This window comes from Brachionichthys hirsutus, chromosome 11, assembly GCF_040956055.1.
Source record: "Brachionichthys hirsutus isolate HB-005 chromosome 11, CSIRO-AGI_Bhir_v1, whole genome shotgun sequence".
Taxonomy (NCBI): Eukaryota; Metazoa; Chordata; class Actinopteri; order Lophiiformes; family Brachionichthyidae; genus Brachionichthys; species Brachionichthys hirsutus.
Genome location: NC_090907.1, coordinates 9,228,392 through 9,251,120, shown reverse-complemented (window position 1 = coordinate 9,251,120; position 22,729 = coordinate 9,228,392). Strand labels below are relative to the sequence as shown.

The following is a 22,729-nucleotide window of genomic DNA, read 5'->3' as shown; positions in this document are numbered from 1 at the left end:
TGGTAGGGGGTTCATGGTGTGGAATGTGGCTGTAAGGAAAAGCCAGGAAGAATCATTATAGTGAAGAACTGAGACGCCACAACTGGGAGTGAAACACGCAAGTGGAGAATTCTCAGTCTTTCTGAAACAAGCTTCTGCACATGGTTTAAATCCCTTGCTGTGGAATTCTTTATGCTCCTTCAAGAATGTGAAATTTAAGTATGGTTATTAACATTGAGCAATGACTATAACGACTTTTTTCTCTCTATTACGTACAATGCTGCAACACTCTATGTCAAGTAGTACCGCACACTTTGCAAATAGCCGCCTGTAACTTTCCTTATCAAATGCTTGATGTCTTGCAAGACTACATAAGTGACTGCAACCTGTATTTGTATAGTGGATGTATTTCAATAAAATCCTCTGTATATGTTTCTTACAGTTGAATGACAAATATCACACATCTGTAACACAGAAGTACGTTTATTCAGGTCCTAATACATTATTATTTAACATGTTACACATTCTTATCAATTGTAAATCACATAGCATAAGTCCAATCTAGTCCTGTATATATAAGTTAATGTAACAGATTTGTATTTTAAAATATGCAATAGGAACTCTTCCTCTTGTCTTGAGGAGCACTTTGTTATAAAATGTAAGCAAAAGTGCAATATTATTCTAACAAAATTACAAAATTGGTCCAGAATCTACGCATTGTGCAGGACTTCAACAGATTAAACATCTTTTTTTTCCTCATCTTAAAAACGCAGTATATCTTTCGTTTTCGCAACTATCTGCTTTTTGATGCCATTTTCTAAAATCTGTAGCTAAATACAAGAAATACAACATTGTCAGGTTACAAAAGCTGCAGATATTAATCACATGATCTATTTTTCTAAATAAACTTCATTTATTTCCCCATATAGCTATCTGGAACATTGAATTTTGACAACAATACCATATTATCTCACAGCGCTATGTTACAATAAAATATCTCTGTCATGAGTTCAAAAGCAAAAAAAATATATAACAACAGCGACATAAAATTAAGGAATACAATGCATAGATTCAATCATTTAAAGTTGTAGAGATATAATTTACTTAGTACAGCTCATTTACTTTTAGAGTGAACCCTGTGACACTGACTACATGGATTCATCACAATTTATCCTGACCAGAGTGACCGGCACAAATATATTTAATTCTTAACATATCACGTCATAAAAATTTTAAAAATATATCACTTCTGCACTTCAAGGCAAATTTGGCTGTTTGGACAAAAAAATAAAAATAAAAGAGAACTGGTACATAATGCTAAACATCAGCTTCGTTAATAGCTTCGATGTAGGGCCTTCTGAAATGTTAAGAAATTAATTTGACTCTTCTTAATCCCACCTTGCTGCTCTCTGGCTCCCTTCAAATGAATAATGGTGCCAGACTATGTGCCATTGCTGGTCTGGAGTATGCAAGTTTTCTTTTTCAACCACAAACCCAAAAGTAATTAAACAGTTCTCCCCTCCAGTTAGAGGTGAACTCGATAGTTGTACGACGTCAGTAAAAAGCTGTGCACTCAAAGGCCTTGACAACACATGATCAGACAAACAGCAACACGTGTGGTGTCTGCATAAATCACAGACTAAACACTACCGTCGAAAGGGGCCGTTTACAATTGGTCTGTGATCTTCAAACCGCCGAGCCAGCCAACATCATGAGAAGCAGTCATGTTTACAGCTTGACACCATGTTCACACAAGGTAGCAACAGCCGTGCACACGATTCGTGACTCTGCATAACAACCCACTGACCGGCTGGCGAGCTCGTGGCTAGTACAGTGAGAGAAGTGAGCAAGACAATGCAAATGTACAAAGCTTGATGAGATATTTAACACTTAGTGGCACTTTTCAGGGGCAGCTTCTATAAAATGGGATCAAAAGTGTATAAAGACAGGTGGAGGTAGAAGGGGTAGAGTAAAAGTGGAGTAAAAACAGAGAAGCTGCCCTGCTGGTAGCATCAACAGGCTTGTTGGGGCAAAAGAAAATTCATGCTGTACTCCTTAAAATCCATCAGACAGTTGTTTGGAGGGGGAGGGGGGCTGCATGCTCGGTGTCTTTAAAGACAGACAATCTCTGGCAGGGTTTCGTCTCTTGGAATAAATTCTATTGACCAGCCTGCGCTGACCTCTTAACATTCACAGCACTGCAAAGAGCAATTTACCGCCACTTGTTTCGCCTAGCCTTCGATGGCAAAGTGAAAGCAGGGAAGTGAAATAAAGAATTCACGGCACGCATCTTTAGTATCATCTGGACCATAGACATCTAGAATACAAAACCCTTCAAGCCTGTGGTTGAGATCTCCGTTATCAGGCACGATAAATAGGCCCCTGTGGTGTTAAGGTTCAGAGTGACGCGTGACTCGGAACAGTTCTGGGCAGGTTGTGCACCAGCATAAATCTATATCAACCACAAATAATTTAGGTCTCAAATATATACTATAGATCTAGCAAACATCTACGACATCATTTTAATATTCTTAATGTATGTACAGGAAATCTAAAAGTGTCTCACTTATTTTTTATACAGCTTGATTAAGAGGAATTCTCCAGCACAGATCTGACAATGTGTTTAGAGAATCTCGTCCAGTTTGTTTTTCTGTGAGCTCATGTGTGCTGCCGTACTTTTTTTGCTCTGTAAACACTATTTACAGTCTTAAAAAATACACGATCTGACCTGATTTTATGAACTGGATGATCATTATTTACATTCAGGCAATAATAAAGTGAGTTATTGTGTAACTATATCGGAGAATCCCTTGAGACGTTTGTCATATCGGGTCAGTCCACAAACCCTTTAAGCCAAATTACCTTCGTAATTCTTCCAAAAATGGCGACTCCACTGTATGTACAAAAAGTTCGATTGTGGAAACGGTAAACGGGGTGATATGCGTTTGGGCATTCTACAGATTGTGCTGTTGCTATCTGTGACCTTGATGAGTAAACCAGAGAGTGCTTCAGTTTGGCTCTTACTTTAAGGCAAAATTTGGCACTTTGTTTATACAGAATATTAAATGTTTCAAAAATAATTCTGTTCATATCTTCACCAGTTCAGGGACACTAATGGAGTTAAGGTCTCAGCAGATCCCAATCAGTTTCAGCCTCCTGAAATGATCACAAAAGTACTTTTTGAAATGTTGATGGTACAGACAGCAGGTACATTTAGGAGGAGGATTAAACATCCTGAAATACACCATTTGGTCTCAAATGAGTTGTCGTTTACCAAACAGCAAGAGTGGCAAAGCGTTTAAGTAGAGCTTCTGTCTCCACTGCAGTCTCTACCCCGACACCCAGCTGTGTGTGGTGGTCTTCACCCCATGTGGGAAACCTTGTTGGGTCACCATTGGTTCAAAGTTGAAGTCCAGCGAGTCCCCATCCATCAGAGTGTCGTGGAGGACTGTCTCCATGTCGAACTCAAACTTCTCGATGGACATGTCGTCCAGGTCGCTGGGCAGCCTCTCCGGGTGCGAGGGCTGCAGCAGGCCTGGGCGGCCGTACCCGTTGGTGTTGAGAGGACAGAAGCTGCCGGGCATGCAGCCCCCGCCGAGGTGGCTGGAGAGGCCGTAGGACATCTGCATAGGACTTTTGGCAGAAGGCAAGCGTGCGGCACTGTGGCACAAGGGCATGAGCAAGCGTCCATTCATAGCTGGTGATGTGGCTGGGGCTTGGCTGTGCACGCTGTGGGGGTGAGTGTGAGAGAGACCATGTGGGCGACTGCTCCCTCCTCCCATTAGTTTGGCTGCGTGCTGGCTGCTGCTGTATGGAGGCAGCATGCAGCTACCCCCGGACTGAGAGACCACAGTGTCCACTGATGGCATCAGCTCTCCATGTTGATCTGCATCTGTTGTCAGCAGCTCCTTTAAAAGCCCTGCAGCGCAGCCATACTGGTTGATGGCGGGCCCAAAGCTGGGCTTACTCTCCGGCAGCGTCTGCAGCTGCATGGATGACAGGCTGTTCATCCCTGCTTGGCCATACACACACTTACGATACTCCTGCTGAGGCTGTGAGACCATGTTGTTGGAGCTGTAAGGCGGGTACCCAGGGCTCGGTTGCATCATAGGAGAGGGAGAGGACTGGGAGGAGCCAGGTGTCGTCACCGCTCCAACCTGAGAGGTGTTGGGCGAGAGCAAGTTCAGATTGTCCAGAAGGTTCTCCATGACATTCTCCGAACTGTGTCCCAGAGAGCCTGTCATCTCGGTGAGACTGGGCAACGTGGCTGTCATCTTGGTCCCCGGGGCTCCTGGGTAGCCCATATGCAAGTCTGCATCCCCGAGGTCATCCTCTGGCATGAAAGGCGAGAGGCGGCCACTCAGAGTGCTGGCATTGGAACTGGTCCGAGGTCTGAAGCTGCTCCAAGCATCAAAATCGTCATTGCTGTGGGAGTTGGGGCTGCCAGGCCACTTGGAGTAGGAGCCTGGGCTGTCTGCACCTCCATCAGGGCCACCCTGCAAGGACAGCTGTGGGCAGAGACAACAACAAAAAAAGCTCTCAGTGCACCAGTGGACATAAATGACTGTGTATGCCAGAGGTAGTCAATGCAACATATGTTTTGGTGGGAACCATAATCCATGAAACGGTTGGATGGTACAAGAAAGGTTTGCTGAAGGCGGTGAAACGAGATTTTATTTTGAATATTCAAAGCGAGTTTATGAACACGGTGACTTTAAGAAACAATGAATGAATACATTCACCACCCAGCCAGCCTTTCAGAGAGGCTTACTGTCCTTGAAAAATGGACAACGTAGAGACAGTGGAGATAAAAAAGGAAATTGTGAGCTACGATCAACCGCAGGTGCTTTACAGACCTACCTTTTTTTTCGCTGCTCTTCCTCTGCTCTTGGTGAACTTGCTGTTGTTGTCCATGGATGCCGCCCTGCGCCGTGGGGACTTGCCGCTTTTCCCTCCCTCTGGGTTTAGCATCCACCACGAACTCTTTCCCGTCCCCTCATTCTGAACGCGAATGAAGCGGCTATGCAGCGACAAGTTGTGTCTGATGGAGTTCTGGTGGAAAGGAGGGACGAGAACACAGAAAAGCTGGGTGAGCAACAGACAAACGCACAGAACTCAGAGGCAGAACTCGACACCGAAGCACTTTGCATTTCAGAGAAACAGATCAAGGTTAATCAATGAGCCGTGCAACCTGGGCAAACTCACTGATCTCCAAACAGCCTTTATTTCCTTCCCAAAAATAGGAGCGGGCTTTATGGAACACCATTCGACCAACAGGCACATTCCACCTGACGGTGTGTGTCTAAACCAGCGCAGAATCAAAGGCAATCTAATCTTTCCTTCTTACAAACACGCTAATAGCGTGCTCGAACGTTGCTTAGTGACACCCCCGGTGGAAAAACTCAATTTTCAGCACGGAGCCGGTGAAGCATTGTTAAAACACAGCAAACAAGAGAAAGAATATTGAGCAAATGTCTGCTAAGCAAACTGCAGACACGGAGACATTTGGGTTTTACCCTGCTTTGAGTTTCAAAGTGGAAATCAAAGTGTTGTTTAACTGACCGATTTCTCCCCAGAGAACAATTTACACTCTGGCATTATAATGTTTGGTGTCCGGGTCAAGACATTAAGTAATGCGCTTTGGCCAGACGTTACTGTGCATGTGTAAAGCTTGTTGTTTTGGAAGGAAGGGTGGAACTCCCGGCGTCCACACAAATGCAGAGCTTAGTGTTCATAGTGGCTGACGTCATCAAGCCGGCTCCTGCTGTGAGTCATCGCCTCACACATCTGGTTCACAGTCTGCCCTCGGCTTTGCCTTCACCTCTGCTCCTCCTCCTCCTCCTCCTGCTCCTCCTCTTCTCTACCGACTCTTCTTGACTCAAAAAAAAAAAAAAACTCATCCCACTTTAACCGGCATCAATTTCCCATTACTCTCAATGACTATTTTCTAATTTACAAGGTCAATGGACAAGGTCGATAAACCGAGATGTTTTGTCATATTGTAGTTCAATACTGAAAAAGAGCCGAAGCACATTGAGAAAACTCTTGCATTTAATAAGATGGAAAATGCTAATATCTGACCAAGGCCTCGGACCGAAGAGCGCCGGACGTTCCTTATCAGTGCAATGGGGAGGGGGGGGGGGGGGGGATCCTATTACAAAACTTCAGCACTCTGCATTCTTTTTATTGACATTCTATATTATTTCCTAAAAAGTTCAATTTCTCAGGAATGTTGTCAGCGAGTCAGACACCTGCTTTCCAGGAATCTCGCTGCTGGTAAATGAACTTTCCTCATTGACGAATGCATCCATCCATGTTTCGTCTACAGCCGCGTTATCCGCCTTCAGGGTCACGGGTGTTGCTGGAGCATGTCCCAGCTGAGTAGGGGCGAGAGGCGGGGGTACACCCCAGACGCGTCGCCAGCGCATCGCAGGGCACACTCACACACAGCTACGGACAATGCATGTTTTTGGAGGTGGGAGGAAACCCACGCAGACACGGGGAGAAGATACAAACTCCACTGGGAAAGGAATCAAAGCGTCTTGCTGTGAGGCAACAGCGCTGCCAACTGCACCACTGTGCTAATATCCAGCAGTAATTAATACTCATGACTACAGTAATTCATTTATAACACATTTTACTTTTCTTTTCTTTTAATTACACAGGATGGTTCATTTCTGTGGTTAACGACAAAGAATGGGAAAAAAATGAAAATCAAATATTTGAACGATGCGACACAAAACGCAGTTGACGTTTCTAAAACAAGACAAAAACTCACAAGTGTCTCTCTTCCAATGCTCTGGTGAGTATTACGTTACAGTCGGTACGCCGGGTGTTGTGGTGACGGAGGATCTGATGAACTCAGTTCAATCTGGGACTATAAGTGGAGGGACACAAAACCTGCTCCGATGGAAAACACCAGAATGCAATACAAAAAGGAGTGCCGTGTGGGCGGTGTGGCTGAGGGTGTCTGGTGTGGCCAATGGAAAACCCTCGTCTCCTGCTGCTTGTGTGTGTGTGCGTGTGCGTGTGTGTGTGCGTTTGCTCCAGCTGATGTTTTTAGTGCAATGGCCGACCGACAAACAGCAGCGCGGTATGGTTTTGATTTTGTTGCTCACTCCACGGCAGCCAGCGACAGTGTGGTTGCAAAGACACGCGATACGGGATGAACACACGCACACGAGCACACAATCATACAACGAGAGGCAAAAACAGAGGCGGACATGAATGCATGAATGGAATATATCACTTTGCTGTTCCTATTCTTTTTAATACACTCAACCTTTTGCAAAATTAGGAGCCTGTTTCTTCTGGATCCTGCGACTGTGTGTGACACTAACTTATCTCGGGCTACAGCGCACAGGAATCTTAACATTCCAGCTAACCACCGTGTGCAAAGTTCAATCTTAATCAGACGCCAACGTGTTAGTATCTCTTAGGAAATATTAAAGGCAGGATTCCCAGCCGGGCAGTCATCACAATCAGCATTCCTCAGCAAGGTTACAAAACCAAAAAGCCGATTACCGATGCTTGAGGACACCATTATCTTGTTTAAATATAAAACAGATTGCAGGAATAACACTGCCTCATCTCAAAAGTAAAGTTTTAGTCTTCTTTTAGTCCTCCTTCTGCAAATCAAGTAGGAGCTCGACTTCGCCGTATCGCTGAAGGCTAATCACCCACCGCAAGGAGCACCACCTTTTGTTCTCTGAGTCAACACAAGAGAGCAGCACTGGCAAAACACGAGGAAGTGACCACATGAAAGAGGACTGTGACAGGAAGCAGCGCTGACTTCCTGCCTCACGGAAACATGGCCGCCGTGAGGCGGTGACTAAGGCATGGAATGCAAAGCCGCAGCGCCATGAGCCAAGTGGATGCCACAAATTTAGCTTTCAGCTCACCCGCCAACCCCCTGACTGCCAGACAGCACATCTTTAGCTCGCAGCAATGCTTGATGTCACACTTAATGAAATCAAAGTAACGTTCTCTGTGCCGTGTGCCTGCTGCAACTAAATGACATCAGCGGGTCGTTGGTGACTGAGAAAGCGGCTGCAGCACAGGCGTTCGGTTTGTGTGAGAGCGTGTGAGAGAGCAGGAGTCTGTGATTCAGTGAAGGCTATTTGAGAAAGAGAGAAAGAGGGGCTGTGTGTGACCGACTGGGCATGGATCACGCACTGGGCCGGTTTAAACTCCTTCACCGGCGGTACCGCTGAAAGGCCACAGTGTTTGGTGCGACACTCCTTCTCTTCGTCTTCCTCTGCTTCATTGAACTTCTCTCACTTCCCTACACCTCTTCTTCCAAAACCACCTGAAGAGGGGAAATAGGGTGACAAGCCCCCTTCATTATTCACCCCTCTTAATCCCTCATTTTCTTTCCTTGCCTAGTTTCGACTTCCTTCTCACTTCCTGCGCTGCTCCTTGATTCATCTCTTTTTTTCTCACCTATCCTACCAATCCTCCACTTCATCTTGTGTCTCCCATTCTCCTCTCCTCTCCTCTCAAGTACCTGCAGATCAAAGAGGACAGCATGGCAGACAGATCGCTCGCACACTGGCCGAGGTGCTGACGCTGGTAAGAGCTGCTCAAATGTCAAAATAGCTGCTGAAAAAAATCCCCACGAGACGTAACACCACCTACTCGCAGGGCGGCTTTGAATCAGGTGAAGCCACAAGTGAAACCTCAGCTGCAAAACCCCGTACAGCTCTAGGTCTGGCGTGCAGCAATGGTGCCTCTCCTGTGACCACTAAGCACGCAGCAGGTAGAAACTCTCAGACCGGCAGCACTTTGAACGGTTTCACATCCATTTAACGGAGATATAGACATCATGATTGTGGGGTTTCCCTGTCCTGTTTCCACTGAGCACATCAGAAAAACGGTGCTGCCCTAAACGGGCGCCGGCACCTTTCAATGCCCACGTTTCAGCTTACCAGAGGGCGTGAGTTTGCTCTACATAGCTGTTTTCTGTGTAACGTCTGATGGCTATGAAGGAGGCCATTTCTAACCGCCGCACTAAGTTGCTCTGGAGCTACAGCCCGGTCATGTCTGGAGCTTTGTGCTGAGTTCGAGCGGCGTGGTCGAGTTAACGTGTTATTAGCCTAACGCCAGCTTAGCAGGTCTGCCCGCCTAACTACAGCGTGATGCTGAGGACACTTCAGGTGAGAGGGTATCACAAACCCATCAAAAGATTTGCTCGCTCACGGTGGGCTTGTCCCCGTCAGGTCAAATCTGATCAGTACGCTGTGATCGAGTCGACCCAAATTCAAATAGCGCTTTTGTGCCGGGAAAAGGTGTCTGTGGCAGAGAGTAGGAAACACTTGCTAGAATCCTGCTGTCAAAAGATTTTCACTCTCACTTGCTTTTGTCTTAAGTTTTCATTTGGTTTGTTCTTTTTTCACTGATTTGGATCGACAGCTATTTTGCAGCATTCCTACTCTCAAACAGACGGTTGTGTTTGGGCAATATTTAACAGTATTCATGAAAAAACTGGAGCGATCTCATTCTAAATCTAACCTTAACCAGGATATTAGGATGGAGATGATAGCTTAAATCTGCTATTTGGTAGCTTTGCAGCATTTACCTACGTTGTTTTAGCGTTGCAGTGCTGCGCTGAAAATGAAAGGAAACTTCTAGTTTAGGGGTTTGAACCTTCATTCATCCTCAGTAACACACACACAAACACACACAAGACTCTCACACACAGACACACAAAGGTAAAAATAAATGAAAATAAAGCAATATATCTTAACGTTACCAAATTCACAAAGCAATCTGTGATGACTTTGTGTGTTTGCAGTTTGATAGGTTATCATCAGCACCAATATTGAACTGACCAGTGATAATCACTGACCTATTTACTAAAGTCAATACAGCGATGATCATAAAACGTGGCGGAAATCAAACGCAGCACACAGAGAGCGGAAGGCCATTGGCCTTTAGGATTATTTATGCCATTGGTTTCACTCAAATAGTCCAGAGAATTGTTGTTGCACATCGCGGAGAGACTCGTCTTAGCGCCTCCGGCTCGGCTGGTCAGGAGACTATGAATGACTTGCTGTTTGCAGTGACAAAAAAAGAAATCGGTTTCACCGCAATTTCTGCTTTTAAAAAAATCGTCTCAGATTAAAAATAGAAATGAACCCTTGGACATGGTCTGACCCATTAATAGGGAATCTCCGCCCACTCGTTCCAGCTCTAATCCCTTTCTCATCTCCTGCTCTGCCCTCGTCCGTTTCATTTACCCCTCGAGAACATAGTGAACGCCCAGCCGCAGCTGATCGCACATTCGTTTTGCAACCCCCCCCCCCCCCTCCCAAAAAAGAAAGGTTCCTTTCTCAACCGCTGATGTCAACGCCCGATAATTCAATTTGAAACACAGTGCTCTCAGTGTGGAGCTCTCTGGCCAAACAGCAGTCTAAGGACCAGCGAAGGACATCTTCAAAATGACCATAGTCAGATGACGAGTTGCACGTTCATTGTATCGTGCAAACGGGGAAGCAGAAAATGCAAGTCATGCAGGAGCAAATCTGTCTTCACAATCCTCTGCAAGGAATGAGTGCAACCAAACACAGACACAAACACGCACAGCTGAGCTTAGAAGCCTGAGCAGACGACTAGTTCAGCTTACCGGTAAATTGATCATTCTCAGAGACAAATAATAAATAGTCTGCGAGTGGTTTTGAGTTGGTGGTGAGAAGCAGCGAAGCCACCGCCAGCCCAGGATCTTTCAGCATGATTGTGTGGGGCAAGCGGCAGAGAGGGGAGGCTATTAGCGAACTTCCTGCCGTATTGTGTCCGCACAGGAAGAGCTGGTCAGTCCTGATACTGATCCCACTGATGTCTTTGCTTTCTACGCAAAGCATTGCAGAACAAGGCCCTGGTAGGTGGAATGCAACAGAATAGCCGAGGAAAACGGGGTTCAAGAGTCAGTACTTCCTAAAAGAATTTCTGTCGCCTGCTAGGGCAAAACAAGAGGAAAAAGGAAAGCGGGAGCTCTTGTTCAGGTAGGCCCCTCCAGCAGGACTGCAATGATGGATAAAGCTCCAAGTGGACATCATAGACGCAGTGTCACACGCACGAGTCACCCTCATCATGGGTCCAAACAAAGAGAAGTTAGGGAGAGAATAACACATGGACTGCTGTTTCCTCTGGCTGAGCAGGATCTGACATTCAGACTAATCACCCAGAGGAACAGGAGCGAGCGCACCTTAAACCATACGTCAGCAAGACAAAAGGCTCGTTGCTTGACAAAGGATGGATCAACATGTTGTGTTTATTGGCTGCAACCATTAAAGTCCGAGTGGAAATTTTCCTATTCCTTGTTTTCGTTTCATAATGTTGAAAATAGGAAGAAAAATAAGTGCCCCTGATTTATTTAGTGCTTAACGCTAAAGAAAAACTGTACCATATTAATCTCTTCTTTTTAAGCTGTTCATAACGGTAGACAACAATTTAAGACACATATCACACCATTTTTTGTATTTAAAGTATTTGAAAATGTAGATTTATGATATACGCTCTTAAATCTACCGACACTGCCCTGAAGTCACCTGACCTGGGAGGACTGCAGACTTGCGTGAGCGATTGACTGACAACGATTTATCCTGCATTTCACGCCTCCTTCTGACTCTTTGCATATTGTTTATGACAACTGCAGCACAAACTCTTAAAACAATGTCCCAGCAGCGTATTACCGGCCCGCAGAGCTCGGTGCTTCCATGCCGCCTTCTCTCGAGTGCTCGCCGATTCCCTGACTCAGACTCAAGCGGCACGCAGCTCATGCGTACAGACAGGGACCGTGGTTGTGCTGTCTAAGCTTATCATGCTAAAATATGTGCATGTGTTGCTAAGTGCAACACAATGTGAGCCTGTACGTGCACAGAGCTGTGTCTGTGGGGTGAGGATATTTTTCGCCTCTGATCAGCAGAGTGGCTGGGCTGAGCTGCTGCCTGGATAAAGATGCAGTGTGTGTGTGGAGCGCTGCTGAGCGCAGGCCTGCGTGGCAGCCTGCATGTATAGGCCTGGCCTGTGAGCGGTGGATGGGAGGGTTTTATTTATACGCTTGTTACGGCGATTCAACCTGGAACATACTGGGATATCCCCAAGCTGTTTTAATGGCTGGATGCTGGAACAATAAAACTCCACTAAATTAGTCGATTTCTCATTGTGTGGTGTTTTATTGCACCAATATAGATCGAACACTCCTGGACTGCCTCCATGAAAGGGTAATGTTTAATAACTAAGAGACAAAAACAGATAGTACAGTAATATGTCGAGTGATTTGAGTTATGAGGTCGGTCCAGGAACGAATTATACTCGTATGTGTATTACGTTATAAGAGCGATTCCTGCTAGGAACCTGAAATGTCGATAAAAATCAGTCAAGGCAGAAATCTGATGCTAAAATCACAGTCGTAAAACGGAGAGAGAAAATTGGAGAAAGTTCTTCTTCCTTTTCTTTTTGGAGGTTATTTCCTTGATCCTTGCGTTGTACTCGACTGATTGGCGAATTGGTCAAAACTGATTTTGGGTGACAAAAATATTCTAAAAGATATTTAGTAATGGATCCTGTTGCCAGTTCCTGATGCTTTTAACTCTGCTTAGATTTGCACAAGGTCCATGAAGCAGTTGGCCTGTGATGCACCCACCTGCTTACCAGTTCTAAAATTAGCAACGTCCTGCTGTCATAAAACAAAGATTTTACAGAGGAAAGAAACCCAAACGAACCAAAGAACCCTTATGAGGTGCAGTGGATCCATGATGGCAATTTCATCCGTGCACTCTTCTTCGTTAATGGGCTCATTCTGAAGAGGAAATGGAGGAGACACAGAAAAAAGCAGACATATGTGAATCTCGGGCACGACGTGTCGAAGTGTTTCAACAGAAACTGATTGGACTGTTCCATTTATCATGACTGATCTTGAAAAAGTATATTCATGTTTTAAAAAGTTGGTTTAACAAGAGCGTATTATTCATTTTCGGTATGAATAATTACCACGGCCGAGGAGGTTATGTTTACGCCTGCGTTGGTTTGTTTTTTTCTGTTTGTATGTCTGTTATCAAGATAACTCAAAATGTTCTGGATGGATCTGATACTTACATTTTGTCGATGATCCACAAGAGATCCTGGATTATGGATCACTTTGAAATGTTCTGCTGCTGCTCAGCGGAGGCCTCTGATTGCTTTTCTAGTTATACCGGTATATAAGTATTTATATATATCATATATTGCTATGCTAAATAAAGTCTACTGAGGACAGAATATTGTGGAACATACTTAATATTTAAAGCATTGGGATATGTGATTTAGGATCTTCTGGGTTCTAAATGAAACTTGACTTCAGAGCTGCACAGTGGCACAATGTGTTGAATGAATACCCTTGGCGAGGGTTCATATTTTCTTTTATATTTTTATACATGGAACTGGCAGAAGTGCAAGTTAGGACAGGAGCTGCAAATAAATGCCTCAACTCAGTGCTGATTTGGCTGAACCCCACAGGTACATTTGAACATGTAGTGTGAAATACACTACCTCCATGTTTTACATTTCACATCTGTGGATACAACTAAGAGAAAAAAATGAAGGAAACACTGGGAGACAAAGTCCCAGAGTCTGGCGTCACGTTCAGCGTTACTTCCTGTTCTGATGATATCACGACCACGGTAGCGCAAAGCTTGCACTTCTTTCAAAAGCTCTCGCTTCCTGTCAGCCATGAGCTGAAATCTGAGTTGACATAACTGATTTGCGAGAAGAGCAGCAAATCATGACTTTTCACAGAAATCTTTTTTTTTTTTTTTTAAAGACTTGTATTTATTTATTTGTTCATGTGTTTTTCCTAATGAGGCACTGGGATCAATAAAAAGCTGCATAAGACAAATAGGAGGAGAGGTGGATACAATAGCAATAAAAGTTGCGTAGAAAGTGGATGGACATTTATAACTTTTTCATCGTTTGCTGCAAGTCATGGTCAATGGCCATGAGAAGAAAATTCCACACATCAGATATGGCACCGTTTTGTTTAGCCGGGACATGAAAATAAATCTTTTGCCAGAGAATATTCTCACAAAAGTCTATTTCAGAAGTCTTTAGAGATCAGCTCGAGGCCGTGGAGGGTGTGTCGGACAATGATGTAAACTGAAACCTGACTGCTGGTAACTAGTCATCTCCCGGTCAGGCGTTTCTTTTATTAGCACTGTGTCAGCCAAGAGCTTTGGTATGCACCGCAGACAATAGTGTGACGATATTGCATCATCAACAGTGCAAACCTGAACTGAACACACCTGAGGTTGGTCTGGTTACACTGTTACACGCTTTGACCTCACAATGCAACAGTCTGATGCATCATAACGAGTCCCGCTCTTCTCCAGTTGGGTTTTAACGTATGTGAACACTCACACATGTCAGAATGCATGTGCTATAATGTGATAATGGCAGGCCAGTCTGACAGGCACCATGCTAATCGCTTTAGGGCGGGAATTGCACAACAATGTGGGTCTGGGCAATGCCTGTGGTTTGGGGCTCTCGGCAGTGAGGGAATCCGCACTGGCTCCCAGTGTGTCTGTGTCCAGTTAATACACACGCACACACACACACAGAGGTTATAAGAACTGGATGGGGCACCACAGCATACACGTGTGAAAAAGCGTTGTGGGCTTTCACTTCTCATTTGATTGGCGAAATTACTAAAACTCCAACAAGTTCCTCTTCTCACACCGTAAACTCACTCTGAGGTCTTTCTGGTGAGTGGTTGGGCTTTTTTTTTTTTTATTATATTTTTTCTGTCTGATGAGAAGGTGTGAAGAGGGGGGGGACTGAGCAGCAGCGTACTCTGCGAGTCTGGACCCTACAACTATAGCAAAACCCGCACTGAAATAAACAAAACAATGCGACTCATCCTAAATGACTGTTTACCTGACCGTGGCTTTGGATGCCAACTCTTGTGTTGTCAACTCCAACATGTGGGCTGCGTCCCGCTGAATGAGGCCGTGCTCTCTGGTGGTATCTTTTTATAGGCTTGCACTACTCCGTGCAGTTACTTGACACGGCACACTGAATGATCTGTCCTCTGGTCCAGAGCCAGAAAAAAGGACTGACAAAACAAAACTCTGGCAGGAGCGCTACAAGCCTGTGAGGTGCCAGTATTTGAGGTGTGTGGAAAGGCCCGTGTACACATTTGACATGATTTGTTTGAATTCGCGAAATGAAAGGGGCTCGACCCAGCGTTTATACCTGGACCCTTTCCAGTGAGATTAAAGCATTTGCAAGTGTGAAGTGGTGAACCGGAGACCAAGCTATGTCACTAAGTGAGGTGAAATGTCACTTAAAATATAGTTGCCATTCCTCTGATGCAGCAACATGCAGGTTTGAGATATGATTAAATTCATGTTTGACTGATTTCTTTTAGAGGAAAATGATCTGAGTGAAGTGAGGGGAAGAGAGGGGCGGAGAGGAGAGGATGGACGATGTGTAAATATGGTTGTGTGAAAAAAATATTTAATAGATCCTGAAAATTGACCGTAAAGGAAAAAAATAGCAAGACTTTTTAAAAGAGACCACTTTAGTACTTGGTTGTGCTGTGCAGAAAGTTCTGTTGAATGTATTGAGTAATGTTTCAGAACCAGAATGATCCGCGATCCAATGGGGGGGGGACGACATAATCCCCTAAAATCATACTATAATTAGAGTTTGTCAAAGGTTTGTGACACACATCAAATAGTTTTCGAACTAAATGTGAGGGAAACGTTTCCTTTACACCCCCCCCCCCCTCCCTCCTCCCTCCCCCATTTTGTTTGTGCTTAACAGATTGGACTTTCTTTTCATGCAGTGACAAGCATTGAAATTAGATTTCTAAGAATCAGAAATCACATTAAGATTTGAATTATGTCTTTTCTCAGGGAAAACCTTGGCTGTGAAACGCTTATCAACCACCTTTATAATTTCAGTTGAGCTTTGTTCCATGGAGAAACAGACTTACCTTATTCATGCTGGGAGCGTCAACACCATTTTTTAAAATTAAATGCTGGCAACAGTAATGCGATGACAATAAAAGCCTCTTGTCATTAAAGAAAGCTTTGATGATTACAATATAAAAGATTCGCTATTTGGTGAAAACAATTAAATGGTGATGAAATTATCACAATACGGAAAGAAAATTACGAGTATAATTAAAAGCAGAACCCTATGAGAACCTGTAGTTACAACTCTTCTTGTTTTTCATGTAATGACAGGTTGGCGAGGTGCATTACACACTAATTAGGACAAATTGACAATAGGACAACCTGAAATTATTGAGAAGCCCTGGATAATCTATATGGTTTTATTGTATGTTGTCACGTAATATTAAAATATAACCCTGTAATATAAAGACTATCACCTCCTCAACTCAGAGGAGGCAACATATAAGAATATCATGTGATGCCAGAAAATATTACTGTATTTCTTTTATAGAATTATGAATTACTATGAATTATTATGAATTACTATGAATCATGGAAAATCGATGCCGAATGAGATTATGCCGTTGCTGTGACCATTCACCAGCAGCAGCACAAAGCAGAAGAGAGCCGAAGATTTGTTAAATAACAAAGCTGAAGTTCGAAATCGTCCCTTCATACTCCCTTATGTCAAAACTCCTGGACACGATCCTCTGTGTGGCACGAGCCGTCCCGCACTGTAGACACGCGGTCGCACGTTTACTGTGAAGTACTGACCCAGACGGCAACATCATATGGAGTCAATTATCAATACTTGTTTGAGGCTGATGTGAGGTGACTGCATAGCCACAGAATTACTGGATCCACAAATAGATGCATGTGTACCACACACAGACATAAACACCATCCAGTATCTCTTCTCCACCACTATGACGTACTTTCCTTTCATATTTTTCTTTTTTTTCTCTCAGCGATAATGTTTAGAGGTTCTTTGTTAGTAGAGAATGAATGAGACAGCAGCACAGCGTTGTGAAATGACCTGTTGGGCTACTACAGTTTCATGCTGTTGCTCAATCAAATCAGCGTGGGTGGGCGCAGTGACATCACTGCGATTGTGATTTATCGTTGTCACAAACATGTCAATATTTGGGACTCATTACATCAGATTTTGTATCACAGAACGTCATAAACATCCATGTACGCTGTTCTAGTTGTGCTGCGAGACATTTTAACATGAGTCACGTTTGGCTTTTGATGCCAGTATGTTAACGGGTAATGAAGAGAAATCGTTATGGGAGTCCAAGTATTTACCAGGACATCTTACACAGAGCAGAGCAAAGACAAACACGTAGCAATCATCCATACTCACAGCCGTGGTGTGCCGGCGACTGTGACTCAACACAGCAAGGGCTTTAGTGGTATAAAGAGCAGGTGAAAGGGGGGTGAAGTTAGTAAAAGGTGATGCTGAATTAAAATTAGCTGGCGAGAACAAGAGAAGTCAGAATATCGCACTCCAAAAAAATAAAATTAAATAAACAAATATATATATAGAAGCCGAAGCTGCAATGTCCCCTGTGTCGGCCTGTCTGTCTGTCTACCGTGGCGTCTCTGCATCTGCCAGCAGGAGGGCTTTAATTATGAGGCCCAGGTTATGTGCACATGCATGCACAGAGGAGACCAGAGTCCCACATATCTCAAACACAGTGCCTCCAAGTTCCGCTGACTAACCAGTGGCACCAGACTTTGGCCTGCGGCTCCCTGATTCCAGTAAATGTCTTGTTATGCAACTCCCAGCAAGTGTCACTCAGTCTGAACTAAGAGCGTTCTGGAGCTCTGCTGCTGCTTCCTTTCTTTCTTTCCCTTCATCTCTGAAGGCATTAGCAGTTCGCTGCTCTCTTATGGCTTGACCGAGGGTGGGAGAGGACAGCAATCCTTCAAAGCTCTAAGTGTGCACTGCTTTGTGAATAAGCAGAAAGCCAGGAATGGAGAAGACGGCGGGAGGCGCAGGCAGGAAATGGGGAGGAGGGCGAAGCTCTTTGCGTGAGAAACACAGCTGCCCCTCATGTCTTGGGGTAATGCCAAGGTTGGACTCCCCGACTGTCTCCGGGGGCCAGAGGTGTGTGTGTGCACGTTGAAAAAGAAGAAACAGGAGGACTGCTGTTCTATCCAACTCCCTGTTTTACTAAAACACACCCAGACCCAGAGTAACCGGCAGTATGTGGGAAAGTACAAACAGTTTTGCACTGCCTCAGGATTTGAACCGCCGACCACTTAGTGTGGCTCAGTTGGTAGAGCAGGTCGTCCAGCGACCGAGAAGTCAGGGGTTCGAATCCCAGCTCAGACTGTCCACATTTTGAAGTATGGACAGAAGTGTCCTTGTCCCAAAATGCTCCTAGTGGCAGCCCACTGGAGTGTGACTGTTGAGGGGTAATGTAAAGCACTTTGGGCACCAAGTGCAGTTCATTTCGTTGGGCAACAAGCTCTACAAGACAACGCTTGATGCCAACGTGGCACCACAGCCCCCGATGTCTGTAGTGTTGTACTACAGCGTAACGAACAATGTGCTGCTTGATCTATTAACATCACATTATTTTTGCATCAAATTGTTGTCTATCCAGCAGTTAACGCAGATTAGTTGGCCATTGTATCGTAAAAAATGGCTTTTGGGTTTTGTGTATGGTAGTATTAAGCGTATACTCTCTGTACATTAATGCATAATGATGTGTATCTTTAGAATCTTGTCTAATCTTGGCTGAATGCTTGTGTGATGTGACGGCTCTGTAAGCTACATGCTCTACGGCTTCCTGCTGGCTTTTCTGTTGCATTTATTTTTACAAGGGCAAGATCAACGTTTAAGAGACATGCCGTTAAGTCAACATAAAGAAGCACGAGAAGAAAAGTGTTTTGTGCTTGCAATGATCCTCCTGAGACAGTAATGGGGTGTAGTAAACAGACATAGATCTGTAAGTAGTGAGTCATCCACCCGCGAGGCTGATTGGGTCCCGCTTGTAGTTGATGCTTCGTGTGCGACCCATCTGGGAACTGAAATACCAGGCAAAGAATATAGAACTGTAACCAAAGATAACGGCACAGTGTACAGATAAAGAAGTCTGGGGGGGGGGGGGGGGGGCTCCTTGCCTTCTTTGCCGAAGACAAGATCAACAGGTTCAGGTCGTGAGGAAGCTGATGAATGCAAACAGAGACTTGGGACAAAGTCACATTAGAGATGCCGATCCTGCGTTAGATTCTCTATGCGCTCGTATTCCAACCTATCAGAGCCGCTCCTCTCGGCGATACCGGCAGTGTTTACTGTACGAGTAGGACGGCCGGAGTCAAAGGGGGCATTTACCTGGTAATGACCCTGGTGTCACTTGCTGTACAATCTGCCCTGACCTATGTGTTTGTCTTCTGCTCTAAGTTTGTTTTCAGATCCATGGGACTGTTTACCAGTGTAGGCTGAGGAATTCCAGGTCAAAGGAGCAACATGTACAGAGAAAACCCGCAGCCGCATTGATCTCCAATACCGACATCAAAGAGCACCTGAGTGATGCAGCTCCACCGGCTGAAACCAAATATTTATCCTGCGGTGACGTATGTGTAGTAAAGGACAGATGCTTGGCGAATATGCAAAGGTTGAATGAATGCTATTGCGATGCATCAATGTGCAGATCTGTGCAACGAGGGAGGCGCCTGAAGCCATTTTGGATTTTTGAAATGCTTACATTAATTTGTATTAAGAGTGCAATAAAATAAAAAAAACAACAAAAAAAACAATAACCGGATTTAAGTGAAATGAATGACCATCTCCGAGAGCTTCCCCCACCTGGCACAAGTGTCCTAAAACCTCACACTGTCGTACACAGTCAGAGACGAGTGGAGGCCGGGTGATCTCGTTCAGACGCGACCCGATGTGGATTGATTAGAGAAACAGGCTAACCCTGAAACAACGCCACGGCAGTCTCTTTCATGGATTCATGAAATCTTTGTGTGCTTCAGCCCGATCACTTCAGGTGAACCTCGTCTCGTCTCCTCAGAGATCGCTGGCGTGTAGAAATGCTGCCTGGTTAGCACGAGAAAGAACAAACGAGTGGATTGCAAAGTTTAAAGAGAAATTAACCTCTCGATGGTGGGAGCTCTATGAGTAACTTTGCCCCCCCCCCAACATGGCAGGATAGCCAGCGGACCCACTTGTAAAGAGATGGAAACCCCCCCAGATAAATGGCGCTTTTTTAATCCGGAGGCTGTGTGTCAAAGGAAACTAAAAGCAACATTCAACCCCCCATCGCTGAGCTTGTTGCCGCTTTACAGAAACGTGAATGATCGACTCGCACACGTACATTTAATAACTTGTAAACCAGAGCGTATCGCTGAGAAGCTGTGCTGCTGAAACTTGACAAGCCTTGCCTTCTCATCAAAAATCCTCACTGCATCTTAAAAGCCCCCCCCCCCCCGGGTGCTAAAGACGAATCCCTTCTTTGCTTTATTTATTTTTCTCAGTTTGACGTTGCAAAGTCAAACTCAGATCGGCCACATCCATGAGGCTTCCTCAAAACGTGAGCCCCGAGACATGTTCAGGAACGCATCGCTCTAAATGTGAAATATTATTATGAATTGATCGCAAGCATGTAGGATGGTGGCGTTAATCAGTTATTGGGAAACAAAACATCAAATTGTGTTTTTGTGTTTGCAGCTGAAGTTGCTCTTGGTTGACAGCGAGTGACCCCCCCCCCCCCCCCCACACACACACACACACACATGAGTCTGTGTGCATAACAACATGGTATTCATGTTATCTTTGTGAGCCACATGAATATGTCATCTCTCAGCACAATTAAAAGGTGGCTTCTCGCCCTGCTTTACATTTCATCAGCAACCACAGCAGCCTAAAAGAGGGCCAAGACTGCAATAAATCTTTCACTGTGTGATTACGGGGGGGGTCAATATGATTTCCCGCCGCGAGGATAGACTCATCAATTTATTGTGAGACACCACTGAAACTATGTGTCTGCAAAGCGGCCTCCACGCCCTTCAATAGTGTTCAGTGGGAGGGCCCGTCACACCACATCAGAGGCTTTAGGTCCGCCCTTGCATCATGTTTAAGACGGTCTCCAAGGATACGAGAACGGCTTCTGGAATCTTCATTCAAAGCAGGCATTTCTAATATGGTCAGCAGTCATTGATAGCCTCAAAACCCGTCATCGATTTCAGCAGAGAGACGGAGAAGAGTCGCCTCAAACAAATACAGGCAGAACTTTTAAAGAGCGTTCTGAAGGAGGCAGCGTGGCGAAGGGGGGAGAGCAACCCTGTCGAGTCAGACGACGGTCTCAGGTCGCGGTAGAAATGGGTGAAAATGTAAGGACCCGATAGGATGTCCCTGGTTGAGATGCAATGTAGATAGATTATAAACAGCACTGACCAAATATATATATATATGTGTGTGTATATGTATATATATATATACCTGAAAATAAACGAATAAACCGGAAAGGTACATACATTCCATTTACGGAATTACCTCTTCTTGTGAGCCTACAGCTCGTCACCATGACACACTATAAACTGTAGTAACTTACAACTAGTAAAGTAAACAGTCATCCGTGCACGCACACACACACACACACACACACACGCACGCACACACCGCTTCCCCCTGGATGAAGGTGAGACAACGTACCTTCCACCCTGCGGAACTGTTGCTGTCTCCCTTGTCCTTGAAATAAGGCACGCTCTTCACCATCCAGTCGTAGATCTGAGAGAGCGTGAGCCGGTTCTCGGGTGAACTCTCGATGGCTTTGGTGATCAGGTCTGCGTAGGACATGTTCCCCCACGCATTGCGCCGGGAGGAGCTGCTCTTCCTCTGGGCGGCGGCCGCCGCCGAGGTCGACGAGGCCACCGGCGAGGACAGGAGAGGCACCTGCTGCTGCTGATGCTGATGATGATGAGGATGATGAGGATGATGCTGATGCTGCTGATGCTGAGGAGGAGGAGGAGGAGGAGGAGGAGGAGGCTGCTGGTGGACGCAGCTCTCCTGACACTGGAAGTCGGTGCACCGGATGAGCGGCTTCTGTTGCGTGAAGTCCTCGCTCTCCTCCAGCAGGCTGAGGCTGTTGCCGGCGGGCTCCTGCTTCACAGACGGCACCGGCGAGGACGTGTTGGAGTCGCCCGGGTTGATAAACTCCGGCCGGGGCAGGGGCCAAGTGCACGAGCGGGGCCGCGACAGGGGCTCGAAATCCGGGTCGATGTCCAGCAGGTGTGGCTGCCGGTCCGCTTCCGCCATGGTAGACAAGGTGCCGGAACCGAGGTGTTACAATGTCATGTAAATGTTACGAACCTCAGAAAAGTCACGAGCCCGCGCCTTTTGTGAACGTGCGCGCGTCACAGGAGATAACTCTGTCCGGGAAACGAATGCTACGCGTGCGCGCCAAGTCTCCGCTGAAAGTCACATCCCAAGCCGGTAAACATCTGCGTCGACAGGAATAAAAAGTTTCCTCCAAAAAATGCCTCTCAGGTTAAAAAGAATGATCAAAGTGTCCCGCTGGCTCGGTCCGGTTCTCCGGTTCTCCGGTTCTCCGGTGACGGTCTGATGCGCCTCGAACAGCCTGTTGACTCTGTTGAGCAGCATGTGAGGACTTACTGGAACTATCGCTCTGCAGCTGACCCCGCCCTCATTTGATTGACGCCGGAGGCGGACCAATGAGCGACGTCGGAGGAGTTGAATGAAAAAAATAAAATAATCCCCGCCCCAAGCAAGTAAACGTTTCATCTGAGATCAAATGTTTTTGGCTGTATAGTAAGAGAGCAGTTTATTGACCTCGAAATTA

The 22,729-nt window shown here is 45.4% G+C and overlaps 1 protein-coding gene across 1 annotated transcript; it reads right to left on the bottom strand.

Moving 5' to 3' along the window:
* Nucleotides 1-454: 454 nt before the first annotated feature.
* Nucleotides 455-22,230, bottom strand: foxo1a (forkhead box O1 a). The gene is made up of 4 exons (XM_068745168.1): nucleotides 21,583-22,230; nucleotides 4,840-5,031; nucleotides 3,254-4,487; nucleotides 455-3,135 (listed from the first exon to the last, which is right to left on the bottom strand). The coding sequence occupies exons 1-3, from the start codon at nucleotides 22,183-22,185 to the stop codon at nucleotides 3,309-3,311; spliced, it is 1,974 nt and encodes a 657-aa protein (XP_068601269.1). The 5' UTR covers nucleotides 22,186-22,230; the 3' UTR covers nucleotides 455-3,135; nucleotides 3,254-3,308.
* Nucleotides 22,231-22,729: the final 499 nt, after the last annotated feature.

Excerpts from the sequence above, each read along its gene's own strand:
- foxo1a (XM_068745168.1), bottom strand. The coding sequence starts at position 22,185 with ATGGCGGAAGCGGACCGGCAGCCACACCTGCTGGACATCGACCCGGAT. Across the intron at positions 5,032-21,582 it reads ACAGTTCCGCAGGGTGGAAG|AACTCCATCAGACACAACTT; the intron begins GTACGTTGTCTC and ends CCTTTCCACCAG. Across the intron at positions 4,488-4,839 it reads GAAGAGCAGCGAAAAAAAAG|CTGTCCTTGCAGGGTGGCCC; the intron begins GTAGGTCTGTAA and ends CTCTGCCCACAG.